Consider the following 18,335-nt stretch of genomic DNA (forward strand, 5'->3'; position numbering starts at 1 on the left):
CACGAAGACTCTCAATCAACTGATGGTTGATTAATGATGACCTCCGACAGCATCCGTTGATGTCTGAATCATAACTGATATTTTTACTTGTGACTCAGTAACAAACCATGATATTTGACTAATTCTGCTGTTTGTGATTAATCCTTCATCACTGTGACGTGAAGCCGAATTGACTGATAATTGTAAATAACTGTGACCTGATCTGACTGATGAATGTCTGTGGGTGACGGAGGTTTAACTGTGCTGTATGTTTGGTTTCAGTATTTTAAAATATTTGAACATAGACTGGTCCTCTGTGTTTAACTCCTTTTTAATCTGTCATCATTGTATATTTTCATTTTGTCCAGTGATTGAATGAAAAAATGTTTTGGTAGATTTTGACTCAGGACTGTTGATGAGACGAATAAAAGAAAAGAGATTTCTTTGATTTTGTCCCACAGCTGATGTTTTGTGTTTTGTTGTTCAGGTTTTTAAAGTGTGTGAAACAGCTTCAGATGAACACAAACTGTGACTGAACACAAAACACTGAATCAATCTAACACTTTCTATGACACTGTGGCAGCATCTGCATTATTCTATGCGGGGAAAAGACTCAAATACTGGTCAAGAGGTCCAGCTCTGTCCTGGACCGCCCCCTTAGACTCCATCATGACTTCATGTCTTATTTACGAGCTGCTGTAACAGGTGAACCTCTCAGGTGTGGGATCATTAAAGTCCTTCTCGTCTTGTCATATCAAATTGTATCGCATCTTCTTTTCTGCAAATTAATCCCAGTAAAATTCAGCCGTGCTAAAGATCCCCAAAAAGAAATCAGAACAGATTATCATTAAAAATCTAAAATGTTTTTGTGTGCAAATAGTATAAACGTGATAAAGTGTACATGTAGTAGTGGTTTAGACATTAGTTTAGATATTATATCCAAACCCTCACAGGATATATTCTGTTTAGAATAAATTAAACTACTTTATTTTATTGCTGGCACAGTATTTGTTGATCTTCCACGTGTCTGTACAAATATAAATAAAATATACAAAAGTTCACTTCAGTTATTAATTATTGCTTTGTTTTATTTTGTTAACAAGTTTTGAATTTCCGGTGCGTCAGCCGTCGTTACGTTACGTTTAGGCGTCACCAGTTACGCCCTGACGTCATCGATTCGGTTCTTCCGCTGCCGGTAGAGTGAACGTGAAGTGAAGCCGAAGAAAAAAGCAGAAGAGTCTTTTTATGACGGAGAGAGACACCGGAGAACACCCGACACCCGAGCCCGACAACTGTGAGAGTCTATCCGCTGCAGGTAGGTCCAGGCCCGGCCTCGCTCAGCCTCCTCTGCCCGGCATGTGAAGCACCGCGGCCGGTCACAGGAGCCGCTACAGCGCCGTTAGCTCCCGGTTCTCCCGGTTCTCCCGGTTCTCCGTCAGCCGCCTCAGGCTCTTTTTTTATTTATCTATTTAATTAAAAATAATTAAAACCGTTAGTTTTAATTTTAAGGTTTGAAAAAGGTCTCGCATTAAACATTACAACAAGCTAACCACGCCTCCCTTGGGTGGCGCCAAAAAAGACTTCCGGGGAGGCGCAGCGCGGGAAAAACTAAAAATATATCTTACAAAGAAACGTGTCTGATCACGGTGAGAAGGAAAGAGGAGCAACAACAATCACAAGACGACACAGAGTGTCTGATCTGTGCTGTTTGTGTCAGAAGTTTGATTCCAGCGCGAAGAAACGATGCTAGTGTCTCCTGCTAGTGTCTCCTGCTAGTGTCTCCTGCTAGTGTCTCCTGCTAGTGTCTAGTGTCTCTGCTAGTGTCTCCTGCTAGTGTCTAGTGTCTCCTGCTAGTGTCTCTGCTCGTGTCTCCTGCTAATGTCTCTGCTAGTGTCTCCTGCTTTAGTTTGAATCAGTCACGAAGCTCCTGGTTGTTACATAAAGACAAAGAGGCTTTGACAGTGAAGTGAGACCTCTTGCTGTGATAAACCACCTTTGGGTTTTCATTCATTCTGGATCAATGCTGTTTTCTTCTGCCACACTGGTGAAGACATGTTCGTTATTAGTCTGGCAGAGACGGGGCCAGGCTTTGAGTTCTCTTAGGGGAGGCTATCCCACACTTTGGTCTAGTGCAGTGGTTCTGAACCTTGTTGGAGGTACCGAACCCCACCAGTTTCATATGCTCATGCACCGAACCCTTCTTTAGTAAAAAATAAAATATGATTATTTTTACTGGTGCACAAAATGAACCGTGCATTAACATCACCTTGTTCAAATAACAAAACCAACACAGTGCATGAACTCACAACAACTTACCTCAGTGTGACTTCTGCTGTTGCCTTTGAGAGACCAGTTCAGATCTGCGTGGCTTCACCTTGGCAAGTGCCAGTCTCATGTCATTTTCACAGCAAAGTCTGTTCCTTTTCTTAGTTTTTATGTCCAGCGTCCTCGAAAACGATTGCTCACAAAGATATGTTGTAACAAATGGTATAAAAAATTCCAGGGCGGAGGCTCCACCGAACCCCTGAGACCGACTCACCGAACCCCTAGGGTTCGATCGAACCCAGGTTAAGAACCGCTGGTCTAGTGTATTAAATCAAGTGCGCCCGTATTACAGAATGTAATACGGGCCATACAGAATGTATGGCCATACAGAGTGTATGGCCTTTTAGGGCTTCTGTAGTCTGTACAGATGTTGCCCGGCATTAAGCCGTACTTTCTGCGTAGATTCCTCCTGACCCTCCTGACCCTGCCAGGCTCTCTAAGCATGACTCAGGTGTTTGCTAAGGTGAGTGTTAAAAGTTGAGCTTGTTCTCTGGTTTGTGAGGCTCTTACCTTACAACTAGAAGTTCTCCTAACTACGATTAAGAGCTGAAGAACTCTTTGTGAAGCTGAAGAGATCTTTGTGTTTTGTCGTCTGAAGGTGTTCAACAGTACCAGGACTGCTTCTGACGGTATGTCAACCCCCAAAGCTTCACGTCAACCACTCAGGCATACAAGACCACCTCGAGCCTGCAGGAGGACACCTGTCCAGGCAGATTACGGTGGCACGAAGAAGGATGATGATGATGAAGAGACAGAGGATAGTGACAGTTTTGTGGCCAAACCTAGTCGACGCATTTCTTCCAAACCCGTCAGCTTGTCAGAGGACTCGGGCAGCACGTCGGAGGACTCGGGCAGCACGTCGGAGGACTCGGACAGCACGTCGGAGGACTCGGGCAGCACGGACAATTCCTCAGGTAAGGCTGTCAGATGTGTGAGTAAGTTCCCAGCTCCATTAAAGTGGTCGTAATTACCAATGTTACCGTTTTATTTTATCAGATGTGTTGGATGTCCCAGAAGAGTCCCAGAAAATGTGTCGGACCAGCAGACTGCTGATCACTAAAGAACGTAAGAAATGTTTCAAATTACTACTACGATGAAGCCTGGGAACAGCTGGAGTGTGTGGGAGTTCTCCAGTCTCTCTTTGGTCCAGCATGCTAACTGGATGCAGGTGTTCCAGTCACTCTCACCTGTCGCTGCTCTCCTGAGCCCTCCCCACACCTCTCCTCTGCAGGTGATACACCACGCCCCCTCCACAAGCTGTATTTAGATTGGTCAACCGAGGGTGTGAAGGACATGTGCGTCTATCTCCTTCTCCCATATACGTCCATGAACAGCTCCTGATAGTGTGTGATACTTTAAATTAGGACCCATGGCAAACTCAATAAACAGTTTCATATTTTAAAACTGCAGAGGTGGAATTGAATCTACAAGCCTCAAAACAATGTGATGAAGTCATTCAGAACAAATCGAGTCATAAAAAATTGGAGTACTAGAATAAAACTGTGCGTTTTGTGTGCATGGATAAATATTTAACGTGCAGCTCTGCGTCTGTTTTTACAGGTAATAAAACCACAAAGGCCAAATTTGCATTCGTGAGCAGTGATGAAGACGACACCATGGATTCAACAAGCAGCTCAGCAGAGTCGCAGGTAAAATTCACTGTGTGATTACTCACATCTGTAGTAAAGTTATCATTAGTTTCACACTATATATGAATGCAAGCTCATTCACCGGTAACCATGCAAACATCTGTGCACGCGTGTCTGGATAATAATAACTAAGTCTCCTTTTAGCTCTGTAATCTTGTTGACGTGTTCGATGTTCAGAAAGGAAGATGTTTTTCTATAGAAAGTTGTTACAGGGTTTTGTGATGGGTGTTGACTGGGGGAGCTGGTTTGGGGTAGTGGAGGGCTTCTCTCTCTGCCGGCTGTCTCGTGCCGTTGCAGGGAAGCGATCAGCTCTCAGGGCACAGAGGTGGTGCCGTGGTTCGGGGACAGAGAATGTCACTCTAAGTTGAGTCGAGGTGTTTATGAAATATGGCACATAATTATGCACACCACATGGTACTATTGTTTTGTTTTTACTTGTTTTTGGTCACTGAATCTGAATACTTTATCAGACTCAATGTAACTGATCAAGTTCATTACCGTGCTTTTTATTGATTGTTTCTATGCATTTTACTTCATAAATCCAGTTTGTGCTTTAATATTACCCAAACATATTTCTGTCTGTTTCTGTTTTTTTTTTTGCCTCTGTTCCTGCTAAGTTGCTGATATCTATTTCCGATCTCTTGCTCTGTTCCAGGTCAGCCCTGCACGACTCTTGAAACCATTGCGTTCCTTCGCTCATGACTTCTCTATCCGAATCCTTCGCATCTCTTGTCCCTAAGCGAGGCTCATTTTTCCTGTCCTGTCCTGGCTCTGTTTTGGTCTGTGACTGATAAAGTTTTTCCACACGTGATCTTCATTTTGTCCTACCTGCTTTTACACATGTATGCCTCATTTGTCTGTCAGGCGAGGGGCAGCTCTACGCTTGTCAGAACACGTTTCTCTGGGTCTCGAGCGAACAGAGCGATCTGCTGAACACAGCTGTTGGATGTGTGCGTCGGGGGATTTTTCAACCCACGGGGCGGAAGGACTCAAAGTCAAACACCGGCAGCCCCCTGAAGGTTATGGCATGAACCTTAAGAGTCTGAATATGCGCTCTGACAGTAGCCCTAGTAAAGGGAACATGTTGCTGCATGTGATCAAACCAGATGATTGTTGCCACAAAGGAAGGATCATGCAACAGACTGTACATGTCACCTGTTTGTTTGTCTTCTGTCCAGGTGTTTGCGGACAACTGTGACAGAGAACTCTTCTGACCGACAACCCTTCAGCACTCCCTCAGCCCCCACCCAGATGCAACATCAGCGGCCTCAAGGCTGTGAAAGATCGTTGGCTGTCTGCTTGAACCGGTTGCCGTGCAATTTAACAGCGAAGTTCTTTGTTAAAAGGTGAGGTTGAAGACGAATTGATGAAGAAGCGACAAAGGAGAGAGGATCTCCGAAGAGGAGGAAGGACAGCCGATTCGGCAGCAGACCGGGGACGGAGACAGAGAAACCGATGTCTGGCGGGGCGGATGGGAGATGGGGAGAAGAGAAAATGGGATGGGGAAGAAGGAAGGGGTTAAGGATGGAAGAAAAAGACAGGAAGTTGATGGATGAATCTGTGATAGCGGACAGGCTCTCCAGGACTTTTGTGCGCCCCAGGAGAGGACCTTCAACAGATCCTACAGCAAGTTGGCCCGGTGACAGCGTCTACAAAACAGGCCGGGACCGAAGAACTCCGAGGTACCAAACGAAGTCTGCCAACAAAAACAAACACTCACTCAAGAGTTTTTGAACTCCATATTTTACTTTCATAGCTGTGTGAATTTACAAACTGGTGGAAAGTCGGGGTTCCTAGATCTTATTTTGTTCGTGAGTCGGCTTGCTTCGAGTGAGCCAACTTGACAATTTAAAGAAATTAATAACACAATAATTAAAATTATCTACGGATGTTCTTTCCTGCAGAGGGAGACCAGATCTGTAGGATATGAGATCGAAACTGACATGCGAAGGTGGGAGTTTGAGAATGACTGTCACTCAATCATGTCTTGATATGTGCTATGTTGAGCACAGTAGAACACTCTATGTAACCTCATTTCAAGTTTTTTATATTCTTATCTTGTTGTGTTAAACCTCATAAGATACATAGTTTTGTCCGATCGATGATTTGACTTCTGAGATGCTTCGTTTGTCTTCCTTCAATATGGTCGTCTGCTGTTCTCGCGGCCTTCGGTTTGTGCTTGCAGTGGACCGAAGACGTCGAAGATCTTCCACCCTCTCTTTTTAAAGGCAGCCTCTGCCTGGAGTGTAAAGTAAAGTCCTCTTCATAATGCTCGCTGGAATGGTGAAACGTGTTTCGACTGAAGTATATGAAACTTCCTGACTCGTTGGTGGTGCTGTCCTGTGTACCTGCAGGTATGAATCTAACACAAAACTCCTGTCTCCTATGTATCTTAGATGAGTGGGTAATACAGTCGTATTACCATCTGCTGTTTACGGAATGAGATCATGACTGTGTGATCTAAGATAGCGGCTGCTGCAGGTCAGTTGTTGTGCTCTCCTGTTTGCAAACTGCCAGTCTTGCGTAAAGTAATGACTTTGTTTAACTTTCCCGTTATCCCTTCATTAAATCGTACGCATTGCGTCTGAACTCGTCGGCCCGGGGAAGTTTGATTCGTTGAAGCGTTAGGACCCTGGATGTGCTACATGTGTCAGCCTCATCGGATCCGGACGCTCTATTCCATAGGAGGACTGGAGCATCCGTCGTGCAGGAGTTATTACGCAACAACACGCCATGGAGTTTGTGAGTGACAAGAATATTCTCGCTGCCAGTAAAAGTTATATTAAAGTTCTATTTGTCTACTTAAAGTCACAGTCACACGGCTCACAACGTTTCTTAACTTGCAGGATGGGCCCACCTGTTTACCCGTCCACCTGCCAAATGCCGCAGATACGCTCCGAGTCGCTTCATGTTTCGCATGGCCATAGCAAGACCGGTGAGTTAAGAGTGGTTAATGGTTCGACTGTCAGTGTGTGCTCGAAGATGATGCTAAATATATTTGTCTAACTGTTCAGGAGAAACATACACGACAATGAGCCCAAAGAGCAAACCCAACAGCAACGAAAATCAAACAAACACAATAGCACAGCAAATGCAAAACCAAATAAACACAAGCAATAATAGCAAACAAAATTCAAACAAAACGCAAATAAAGGGAACAAAGCATTCAAAAACATAAAGCAAAAAAACAGAAATCAAGATTCACACAACAGAAATCAAGAAGCAAAAGCGACGCAGACACAACTACAAATCGGCAAATAACACAAGCAACATGCAAAAAAACAACAGCAATTCACACGAAATAATAACACAACAGCAAATCAAATACCAACGCATAATCAACAGCAAACCATAAAAACATCACAATCAAAAACACAATAGCATAATCCCAACAAATCAACAAAACGAACCAGATAACACAAGAGCAAATTCAAAAACAAATCAAATTCAATAACACACAGCAAAAAAGAAAGAACACAAACAATCAAATAACGAACAAGACAAAGTCAAACAAACACAGTGCACACAATGCAAAGTTAACAAAGCAAAATCAGAAAATCACAATACACACAACATACAAACAGCAATCAGCAATAAACATAAAGCAAAATTTTCAAAAACACAATAGCAAATCAAATAACCCAACGGCAATTAATTCAAAAAACAACAGCAACAAATAGACAATACAAATTAACCACAACAGCAATAGTAAAAAACATGCAATCAACTCAAACAAATCAAATACAACAGCAACAAAGAACAAATCTCCCAGCAACAAATAACACTAGCAAATCAACAGAACAGAATAAAACAGCAGAATAACATAACAATAGAAAAACAGCGAAATCAATCACCAACAATTCAAGACACAAAGCAAATAATACACAAACGAATCAAAACACACAAGCAACAATGATAACTCAAATACAAAGCAATCAATAACACACAGCAAATGCAAAAACACAACAGCAAATCAAATAACATCACCGCACATCAAAAAACACAATAGCAAATCAAATAACACAGTAGCAAATTCATCAAAACACAATCCGCAAATTTAAAAAACCACACCAGCAAATTTAAAACCCCAACAGCAAATTCGGATAAACAGAAAAGCAAATCAAAAACCAACCCAGCAAATCGGATAACACATAGCAAATCGGAGAAACCATCATAGTGGAAATGGATAACAAATAGGCAAATTCAAAAACACAACAGCAAATCAAATAAAACCAACAGCAAATCCAAAACACACTAGCAAGCGGATCAACAGAACAGCAAATTCAAAAACACAACAGCAATCGGATACCATAATAGCCACATCGGATGATAACCATAATAGGCAAAATGGAACACAATAGCACATTCAAAAAAACACAAACAGCAAATCACATAAACAAACAGCCAATCCAACCACAACAATAGCCAAAATCGGAGAACACAACAGCAATCGGACTTAACACAAACAGCAAATCGGATTAACACAAACAGCAAATCGTAAACACAACACAGCAAATCGGGGCTAACACAACCAGGCCAAATCGGCTAACACACCGCAAATCGGATAACACCACAGCAACATCGGATAACACAACAGCCAAATCGGATAACCACAACAGCAATGGATAAATCAACACAAATCGGATAACACAACGCCTAAATCGGTAACAACCACAACGGCCCATCGGTTTTTTGTATAAACACAGCAAATCGGATAACACAACAGCAATCGGATAACACAAAGCAAATCGGGATAACCCACCACCGCAAATCGGATAACACAACAGCAAATCGGGAAAACATAACCCACAACAAGCACATCGGATACAACACCACAGCAATCGGATAAACAAACAGGCAAAAGCGGGATTACCCCAACAGCAAACATCGGATAACACAACAGCACACCGGATACACAACAGCAAATCGGATAAACACATACAGCAAATCGCTAACACAAACAGCACTCGGATCACCAAACAGCAAAATCGGATAACACAACAGCAAATCGGATAAACACACAGCAAATCGGATAACACAACAGCAAATTCAAATAACACAACAGCAAATTTAAATTAAACAAACCAGCAAAAATTCAAATAAAACAATAGCCAACTGATTAACACAATAGCAAAATCGGACTAGTACATCAACTAACAAACAGCAAATCAAAGAACACAATAGCAAATACATAAAACACCCAATGCAAATCGGATAACATAATAGGAGGCATACTGGGATAACACAATAGCAAAATTCAAAAACCATCCAGCAAAGGATAACACCAATAGCAAAATCGGAATAGTAAATCAAATAACACAACAGCAAATCGCAAAACACAAAAGCAAATTCAAAAAAAACCCGACAGCCATCGGCTAACAGAACAGCAATTCAAAAACAAACAGCAAATCGGATAACATACTAGCAAAATCGGATAACCATAATAGGAAATGGATACTCACAATAGGCAAAATTTCAAAACACACAAACAGCAAATCAAACGAACACAACAGCCAAATTCCAAAAAACACCATAGCAAATCCGGATAAACACAATAGCACATCGGAATAGTAAAATCAAAGAAAACACAACAGCATTCAAAAACACAATAGCCAAAAATTCGGATAACACACCCAGCAAACGGCTAAACAACAGCAAATCGGCTTAACCACACCAGCAAATTTCAAAACTACAACAGCAAATTTAAAAAACGGTTGAAGGTGCCTATGTCCATGCACTTTGGCTAAATTTTAGAAAGATTGGCATTCTGGGATCAATAACACTTAAGTTCCACGTTATTAAAAGACAAACCACGATCATTTTCAACGTAGTCAGACAGACAACCTGATGTGATGAACGTTCAGGTTGTAGTCGTTGTGATGAACGTCGGTTGTAGCTGTGGTGACTGACATTAGTTGTTGTAGCTCTTTGTACTATCTTACTAGGTTGAAAAATATGCATGTTTTATCGTTTATTTAAACCGTTTCACTTGGGTTCATTGATCCTGGAAGTGCAATATCTCTAACTTTCCGGAAGTGCAGAGTGCCAGTGGTCAATGACGGCACCTTTCCTTGTCCTTTCCCATAACTGTGTCAATTTTTTATTTATTTTTTAATCCAATGAATTGGCATGCGCTTCCCCTAGTATCACGTTCATATCCATGTCGGCACAAAATATTCTTTAATCGCAGCGCGTAAATTGTTCACTAACAGCGCTATATTTTGAAAACATGTAAGCCCTGTATTTCGGTTCAAAGGACCGCCAGTCCATTCAGCGACGCTCTGTCGCCGAGGGACCTTACCTTTTTTCGTTTAGATTTTGCTGTTTGTGTTATCGATTTGCTGTTGTGTTATTCGATTGTGTGGGTTATTTTGATTCTGCTGTTGGGTTATTTGATTTGCTGTGGGTTATTTGATTTGCTATTGTGTTTTTTAATTGCTGTCGTGTTTGCCACTTCCAGGGCCATCCGTTTAGAGAAGAACAACAGATCACAAACAACACATGTCGTGTTGACGAGCTCACACTGTGTGTGTGTGTGTGTGTGTGTGTTATTCCTAGGTAACTGGTTTCTGAAGGACTCGGGTATCAAAGTAGAGAAAAGGTGGCCTCAGATTCTGCCGAGGATCGATCGCCGTGGCGGATGTCACCACGGCGGGAAGATCATCCACGTCGGTGAGTTACGGTCATCACGCCCGAAACACGTATGTTCACACACCCGGCCGAACTGCTCGATGATGTTGTTCAAGCTCAGCAAAGAATTAACCCTTCCCTCCTGTTCTTCCTCTTTCACGCTCAAGCTCGAGCAGTGGGGTCGTTGATTTGCTGATCGGTGGTGGCACAGCACCTGTAACGGACCTCGCATTGTCAACCCACACAGGAAACGGCCTTATGGTACGGTTACTATTGTATGCCTTATAGTGCCGTGTACCATCTGGTCAATACGAACCGTTGGGCTCTTGCTCTTTGTTGTTTCTCTTCTGCTTTGTCTGTCAATCCCCACGTCTGTCCTGCTAGAGGCCTGGCCAGGCTGTTCTTTGATTTCTACGCATCCTCCAGTGCTGAAGCCAAAGAACGAAGACCGGGCCGTCTTCTGGCTCTTGAGAACGTCTTCTATATGAAATTACACGCAAATACAACATCTGCGTTCCTGGGAGGTTCGCCACATCTGCTCCTGATTGGTTTTTTGCTGCTATGCCTATCTGCTATCCTTTTAATCGCTCCTCTTTGTTATAACTAATTCTATTACCAATTATTATTAAACATTTCTTATTTATTCTGTGCTCGGTGCATCCATAAAGTTCACTTTACTTTTCCTTCTTTTCTTCCTTCCTCATCCTGCTACTTTTCTCCTCTTTCCTTCCTCCCTTTGTTTCCTTCTGCCTCTTCTTCATCGTTAACACTGCTGTTTTCCTTCGACTAAACATGTCCTGAGGCGTTATTCTGTTCTGATTGTGCACACAGTGTAACCGGTGCTGGGGACGCGGGTCAGGTCAAATCAGCCCGGCTCAACCGAGCGCGTTTATTTTTCTGGGAAACTCCGGCGTCATGAGCAGGTGAGACTTCAATTCATCCCTGAATTCACAGGTTAATTACTCTTACGGAAACAAAGAAAGGACTTATACCCCAGCTGACCCAGCCGGACCGATTCCAGGTAATGAAACAAACAGCACTGGACAAATTCATACGGATAAAAGAGTGCTGTGCGGAAAAGATCTGCCAGATTGACAAAGGGACTACGATCCTCAAACTAGGATGAAATGTCAGGGCGAGCACCACCCTGCACACGGTTTAGAGCTCGCTGAGTACACAGAGGAGGGAAGCCGTGCCCGGAAGCACCCCACAGAGCCCCGAGCCTCCAATGGTGCAAACAGCCTTTGTCGAAAACCGGCAGTCTGAGAAGAGAAGGACACGATGCCCAAGCCTCTAACAACGCAGAGTGGACCGGTTGGAAGAAGTTTGACAAGAGTGGACAAGGTGCTGGAAGCAAACGAGCACAGCCAAAGGGAGCTGTTGAGAGGATGCTTCAGGCCTATGCCTGGCCTGTTCGAAATGCAGGAAGTCGACCGGACACCTTCAGCGACCCACCCGGGACCAAGAGCTAGGCCGGCAAGGCTGTTAACAAAACCTTTTTTTTTTTTAAGCCGCCAACGCCGTGAGGCCTTCGATTTGAGGGAGCCAACTACTGAAAGAAGTTCAGGAGGTGGTGGGCAAGGACAAGCTAGGTCCAGGTCAGCCCAGGACCCAGGGACGTCCTAAAAGGTCTATAAGCACTGTCCCAGTTGTCACCCGGACTTTGGAAGTCTTGAGGCTAACTGGAGAAGAGGGAAAAACAGCACAGCATGGCGGTTTGCAGAGGGATGTGTGGATTTAAAGAGGAGGACTAGAGATGATCAGCCCAGTAAAGAATAATCTCACTGGCCAGTTGTCGACGGAAGAATTTTCCTTGCATTGTAGTAAGGATACTCACCGTGGCACAGCTTGGATGGTGGGACTCATCAGGGCTTGCCACCATCTCGTGTTCCTGTTCGTCTAGCGATGAACCTGTGGTGTGTGACACTCGCAGCACGGAGTGCAGAGGTCCCAAGCCAAATCTGGGATCGTTCAAACGCCCTATCCGTGCCCTTCATGGATGACCTCAGTGACCACCAAGTCAGTGCTGCAGGCAGATGGGATCTTGACAGGCTGGAGCGGCTATGGATGGGCCTCCAGGATGTCATTCAAGCAACCCGGTCAAGTTCCTTGGTCTTTGCAGAATGGGCCGAGTAGCAGACAAGTTTCCTGCTTCTCAATGTCAGTAACACCAATCCCCACCCTTCTCGAGAAGCCAATAAAGGAGCTTGGGCAACAAGAACACTGTGAAGCGCTAGCAGGGATGGCTGAAGGCGGATGTGGGACAAGGCCAGGGCCTCCCCAGGCCTATTCAAAGCATGGGATTTACTCAAATGGGATTTGCCCATTGATATGTTGGCCATTGCCTACTCTGGGTTTCCGACACTACATTCATATTGGAAAGGAGAGTAGGTCAGTCGGCTACCTAGGAAGATGGTTAGGAATGCCGAGGAGTTAAAGCAACATCGGCCCTCTATTGGAAGAAACTCTCCCAAACTGACAACTTCCTTGACATCCATTGAGGCGGGGTTCCTGTCTTGCGTGCAAGAGAGGTCGCTTGCTTGCAATTCCCGCGAGTCAGTGGATCCCCAAAAATATTGGGGCAGGATTCGAGTCAGCGGAACTGGCGGAATGGAGCACGCAGATGCTGCGTGAGCAGGCACAGAGTCATGGCACTACAGGTAAAGTGCCAGATAAGGGCGGGCGGGGGTCTAGGGACCATAGCATCCCACCATTTTGACAAGGCTGGGGAAAGGCGTGGAGGCAACTCGTCCGAATGTGGTGTGGAGGTGTTGTGAGCGCAGTGTCGTGGAGGAGGAAAACAGCAGAAGCAGCTGTGTATTGGCAAAGCAAGGGCTCTGCGATTAGATGGGAGAAGTTTGCCGAGAGAGAGGAAAGATCTCGTGGACTTGACCTTTGGCAGGCCCGCGCGAGCACCCCAGTCATAGTTCTTAGTCCAGGCCGTCTACGATGTCCCTTCCAGCACTTCCAAACTTTGTCACTATTGGTGTTTGTGTCGGACACCCTGACATGCCCTCTTGCCAAAGAAACGGGACCCTCGAGCACCTATGACGCTTGCTACCAACAGCTATGGGGGACTGGGCCGTTACCAATGGTGTCATGATAGGTGCTCAACGACCATTGCAGAAGTCATCTTATATAGTGGCCTCACCAGCTGTTGGACGGTCACACCCACAAATAGACCACAACTCGTCCAGAAGCTGGGGAAGAAGCCAAGTACAAACACAAAGAGCCACATCCTCCTTCTTGTTGTTTTCACTGCTGTTTACTTCCCCCTTTGTGTTTCTTCCTCTGTGACTCTTTTAACTTTTGTTTTTTTTGCTGTTTATCTATCTTCAGACCACGACCGTCGATGCGCCAAAGCGACTCTGCAGGAATGTTTAGAGATCGGCAGAGAAGCCAGGGGGTCAGGTGGACTGAAAACTGACAACCTCTAAAACTATTAGATTAAAAATGTTCATTAAGGTCCGAATCAGCACTCAGGTGTTGTGTTGTGTTCCAGGCACGAAGGTTAGGAAGCTCAACTAGCAACTTAAAAAAACTCCTCGGAAGCAGGGCAACTGTGTTTCAGCTTGGCCCGTCCTCCAAACGGCAAAGAGGCAAAACCTCTGGATCACAGAGATAGAAAGGGTAGGGTCCTACTTAACAGCTGTGTGTGTGTGTGTGTGCGTCGTTGTGTGTGCCGCCTGCTTGAAACACGCCTTCTTCTCTGTCCTATTTCACCAGATTCTTTGGTTTCCTATCCAAACATTACACTGACGTGAGAACATGAGCCGCAAACAGAGGCAGAAGGTGCTGGGAATCATGGAGTGCGCAAGGTCATCCTCACCTTTCGCTCCCTTAAGGACTACCTTTGCCTGCGATGGTGGTTCCTGTCCCGTAACCACGTCCCACCCAACTCCACCCCACCTTCCTCCCCGCCTCTTTCAGAGCGCAGCAGCTGAGAAGAGGAGGTTCCCTGTGCGAGTTGTTATCGTACGGGCCTAAATTCTTTGCAGTCTCCTCTGACAATCAGGCTTGTGGATCACTGCCAGACTGAAGTCACTTCTGCCAAAAAATGGTGGCTATTCTCCTTCCGAGTTGCTGGTTTTTCCTCCTGAAGTTTCTCCACACTTACATGCCCTCAAAACTATTCCAGCTTGACGGCCTCTAAAGAGTAGAATAATATGTGACATGTTATCTGATTAATCTGCAGGGGAGAGCAGGTGAATCTGGTCAACGTTGCTGTTTGTTGATGATGTTATCTCAAGGTTCAGCTGTTTCTCAGGCCATCCACACCAACGTGTTTGTATCACCTGTATTTAACTTCAAAATGTTTCCTATTGGCCGTCCATATGTGAGATTTTTTCGTACCCTTTTTTTTTTTTAAAACACCTAAACTGTATGACAGATCTGAAATATGGATTTTCTTCAATGTGAACATGATTTTTTTTTAAACGCCCTCGCTGTGTTCCCCTCTCGTGTTTGAGAGACAGGAAAACACTGAAACATGTACTGTAGTTAAAACCGTTTGCATTTTGCATCAGCTTACTGACTCGCTGGTTGATTTTTATTTGACAGTTCAGACACTTTGGTTTTCTCTATATTTCTTCGCTTTTATTTGTCAAGTTAATAGTTGTTCGTATTAACGAGGACACATTCAATGTATTGATTGTTATTGTGTGCTGTGTGTGTGCACTGCCATTTTACACCAACAAGCTGTGATCACACGAAGACTGGAGTGTCTAACGTGCTGTTGGTTATATGCCAACGCAGCCAAAAACTGATGGTTGATTATGCTAAATGGGAAAACATCATCAAACGTGTGACAAGCTCAGCGTCCGTTGATCTGAATATAAACTGACACTTTTTATTGGTCTAAGAGACTCTAACAACCTACAAAAAACTGTTTTGGTCGATTTTGATCATGACTGTTGATGAGACGAAATAAAAAAGACAAAGAGATTTCTTGATTTTGGTCCCACCGCTGCTGTTTTGTGTTTTGTTTGTTGGGTTTTTAAAAGTGTGTGATGTGGGGTGTGAAACGCTAAGATTGAAAACAGCTTCAGATGAAAACACAACCTGGACTGAAACAAAACACTGACTCAATCTAACCACTTCTATGACCTGTAGGTAGCATCTGCCAGTATTTATGCGGGGGAAAAAGGAGGGGAGTGAAAGACTCACACTCTGGTCAAGATGGTTCCAACTTGTCCTGGACTGCCCCCCTTAGACTCATATGACTTCATGTCTATTCCGAGTGCTTTAACAGGGAAACCTTCAGGTGGGGATCATTAAAGTCTTCTCTCGTCCTTGTCAATCCAATGTATGATCTTCTTTTTCTGCAAAAAATACTCCCAGTAACTATTAGTTGTGCTAAAGTCCCCAAAGCAGAAATGAGAAACACTTATTAAATCCCTGGGGGGAAAGTGTTTTTTTGTTACAGCAGTCCAACGGTAAGTGAGATTGTAAGTGCCAGCAAGAAAAAAACAAACCTTTAACACTATAACTCTACACTATCCTACTTTAACATATATACAACATGTATACGAAACAAGTGAAACTATGGAATAGTTAAAAATCTACAACTTCTAAAGAATTTAGTCTTTGAGAGATGTGCAGAGAATACACTGATTGTTAAAGTTTGCAGTATGCTTGAGGAAGATTTTCACTGAAGGATTGCACAAACCAGTTTCCAATATTAACTGGACTTGACTTGGATTGCGTGCTATTTTGAGGAGTTGTAGAGACTGATGCTCACGGTAGGACAGACTTGGGTTTCTGTGGAGCGTCTTGGTACAATCACCACCCAAAAACACATTATTAAATAAAAAAGGAGCCTCTTATTTGTCTGTAACAAAAAAAAAAAAACGTTATCATTAACAAAATTAAATTTTGTGTGAAATAGTATATAACTGATTTAAAGTGATTATAGTGGTTTAGACATTGTTTAGTATTATATCCAAACCCTCTACAGATCTAGTTCTGTTTAGAAGTTAAATTAAACTACTTTATTTTATTGCTGGCACCAGTATTTGTTTGACTTCACGCCATGTCTGTAAATATAAAATAACAAATAGTTCCACATTACAGTTATTAATTTGTTTGTTTTATCTTTGTTAATACAGTTTTGGATTTGCCGGTGCGCAGCGTCGTAACGTTAAGTTTAGGCGTTACCGGTTACGCCCTGGACGTCATCGACTCGGTTCTTCCGCTCCGTAGAGTTGACCGTGAAGTGAAGCAGAGAAAGAAAAAAGGAAGAGTCTTTTTATGAGGAGAGCAGAGCGGACCACCCGGAGAACAACCCGACACTCGAGCCCGACAACGTGAGAGTCTATCCGCTGCCAGGTAGTAGGTCCCGGCCCGGCTCACGCAGCCTCTCTTGCCCGCATGGTGAAGCCCGCGGCACGGTCACCAGGAGCCGCTACAGCGCCGTTAGGCTTCCGCGTAGCGTCCTGATGCGGCTGCGCGTCTCGAGCCGCCTGGCAGGCTGTCTTTTTTATTTAATCTATTAACTTAAAAATAATATAAAATACTACCGTTTAGTTTAATTTTACAGATTTAAAAAAAAAAGGTTTGTCGCATTACAACATTACAACAATAACGCAGCTAGCCTAGCCTGGCACGGCGGTTGCTTGCTGGTTTCCAGGCCGGGTGGGAAGCGCCTCATGTCGGGTGAGGTGTGAACCGATCACGGTGTTAGCATCTAGCCATCGACGGACACAACGGCGCTAACGGTCAGCTACGCCTTTTTTTTTCTTTTCTTCTTTTTTTTCAGTTGCGGTTTAGAAGCGAGTTGCGGCGGGTTGGACCCGGTTCGTGGGTCGGTTTTTGTCCGGTACACGGCTCGTTCGCCAGCTACGCCAGCTAAGCTGCCTAAACCGTTAAGCTCAGCGGGCTGCGGGCTAGCGGCTAACAGCTAGCAGCAGGCCTAAGTCAGTCCCGTGTCGGAGCTCCAGATTATTATTCTTTATTATTATTCTTATTATTATTATTATATTTCTTGTTTTATTAATTCATACTCTTATTATTGACAGTGACCTTTAATTTATGACGTTCTATAAAATGAGACCACGTTTGAGGCTCATTGTGTTTTGTGTTTCCCATATATTGAATTTACAACCATATATTTATTTTAAAAACAGAAAAAAGGAGAAATTATGTGATTCTTTTTTAGTTTTTTCCAGCAAAATCATCATAGATTCCTAAAAGCATTTCTTGGCTGTGCAAATATATGAAACACCTGCTATTTTGATTATTTACTTAAAAAAAAAACCACACACCAAAAAAAAAAAAAAAAAACAAAAAAAAATAACCAAAGACAAGCGTTTTCTTTTATTTACCAGCCATATTCACAGAAAAAAAAAAATGAAATTGTGATTTTTTTTTCATGTTTTTACATGAAACAATTACTCCAACTTATTTCCTAAAAGCTATTTCTTCGGCTGTTACCACTCTGACCCGGTGATGCAAGCCCCCTGTTTATTTATCCATCCCCCACCCGCAAGTTTTATTTTCTTTCTGACTCAAACAGGCCCCCCGGCACAATCGTGCTCTTTTATAGTTTTTTTTCCATGAGAGGGGGGGGCACATGATCCACTATTCCTAACCACAGCCTTTTGGCTGTTCCCCTATGAACACTGATTTCTTTCATCTATCCACAGATGCGCTGTTTCCTCCACCACGCCCCCCGTGTGAATCTCTTTTCTTCACAACCTTTATTAAACGCACGACGGCGACCTTCTGCCCTGTGCGCAGTCTGGAAGGGCACTA

The 18,335-nt window shown here is 43.7% G+C and overlaps 1 protein-coding gene across 2 annotated transcripts in view; it reads left to right on the plus strand.

Moving 5' to 3' along the window:
* Nucleotides 1-1,106: 1,106 nt before the first annotated feature.
* LOC109141590 (DNA (cytosine-5)-methyltransferase 3B) overlaps nucleotides 1,107-18,335 on the plus strand; it is an 18,382-nt gene continuing 1,153 nt past the window's right edge. Inside the window, exons 1-4 of one of the 2 annotated variants that reach the window (XM_027288492.1) lie at nucleotides 1,107-1,294; nucleotides 2,903-3,218; nucleotides 3,301-3,369; nucleotides 3,865-3,953. In XM_027288492.1, coding sequence (XP_027144293.1) covers nucleotides 2,936-3,218; nucleotides 3,301-3,369; nucleotides 3,865-3,953 — 441 coding nt within the window. In that variant the 5' untranslated portion in view covers nucleotides 1,107-1,294; nucleotides 2,903-2,935. Of the gene's footprint in view, nucleotides 1,295-2,662; nucleotides 2,768-2,902; nucleotides 3,219-3,300; nucleotides 3,370-3,864; nucleotides 3,954-18,335 lie in introns of those variants that run through there. The other variant, XM_027288491.1, reaches the window with a different exon arrangement.

Source organism: Larimichthys crocea, chromosome XV (assembly GCF_000972845.2).
Source record: "Larimichthys crocea isolate SSNF chromosome XV, L_crocea_2.0, whole genome shotgun sequence".
Lineage (NCBI taxonomy): Eukaryota > Metazoa > Chordata > Actinopteri > Sciaenidae > Larimichthys > Larimichthys crocea.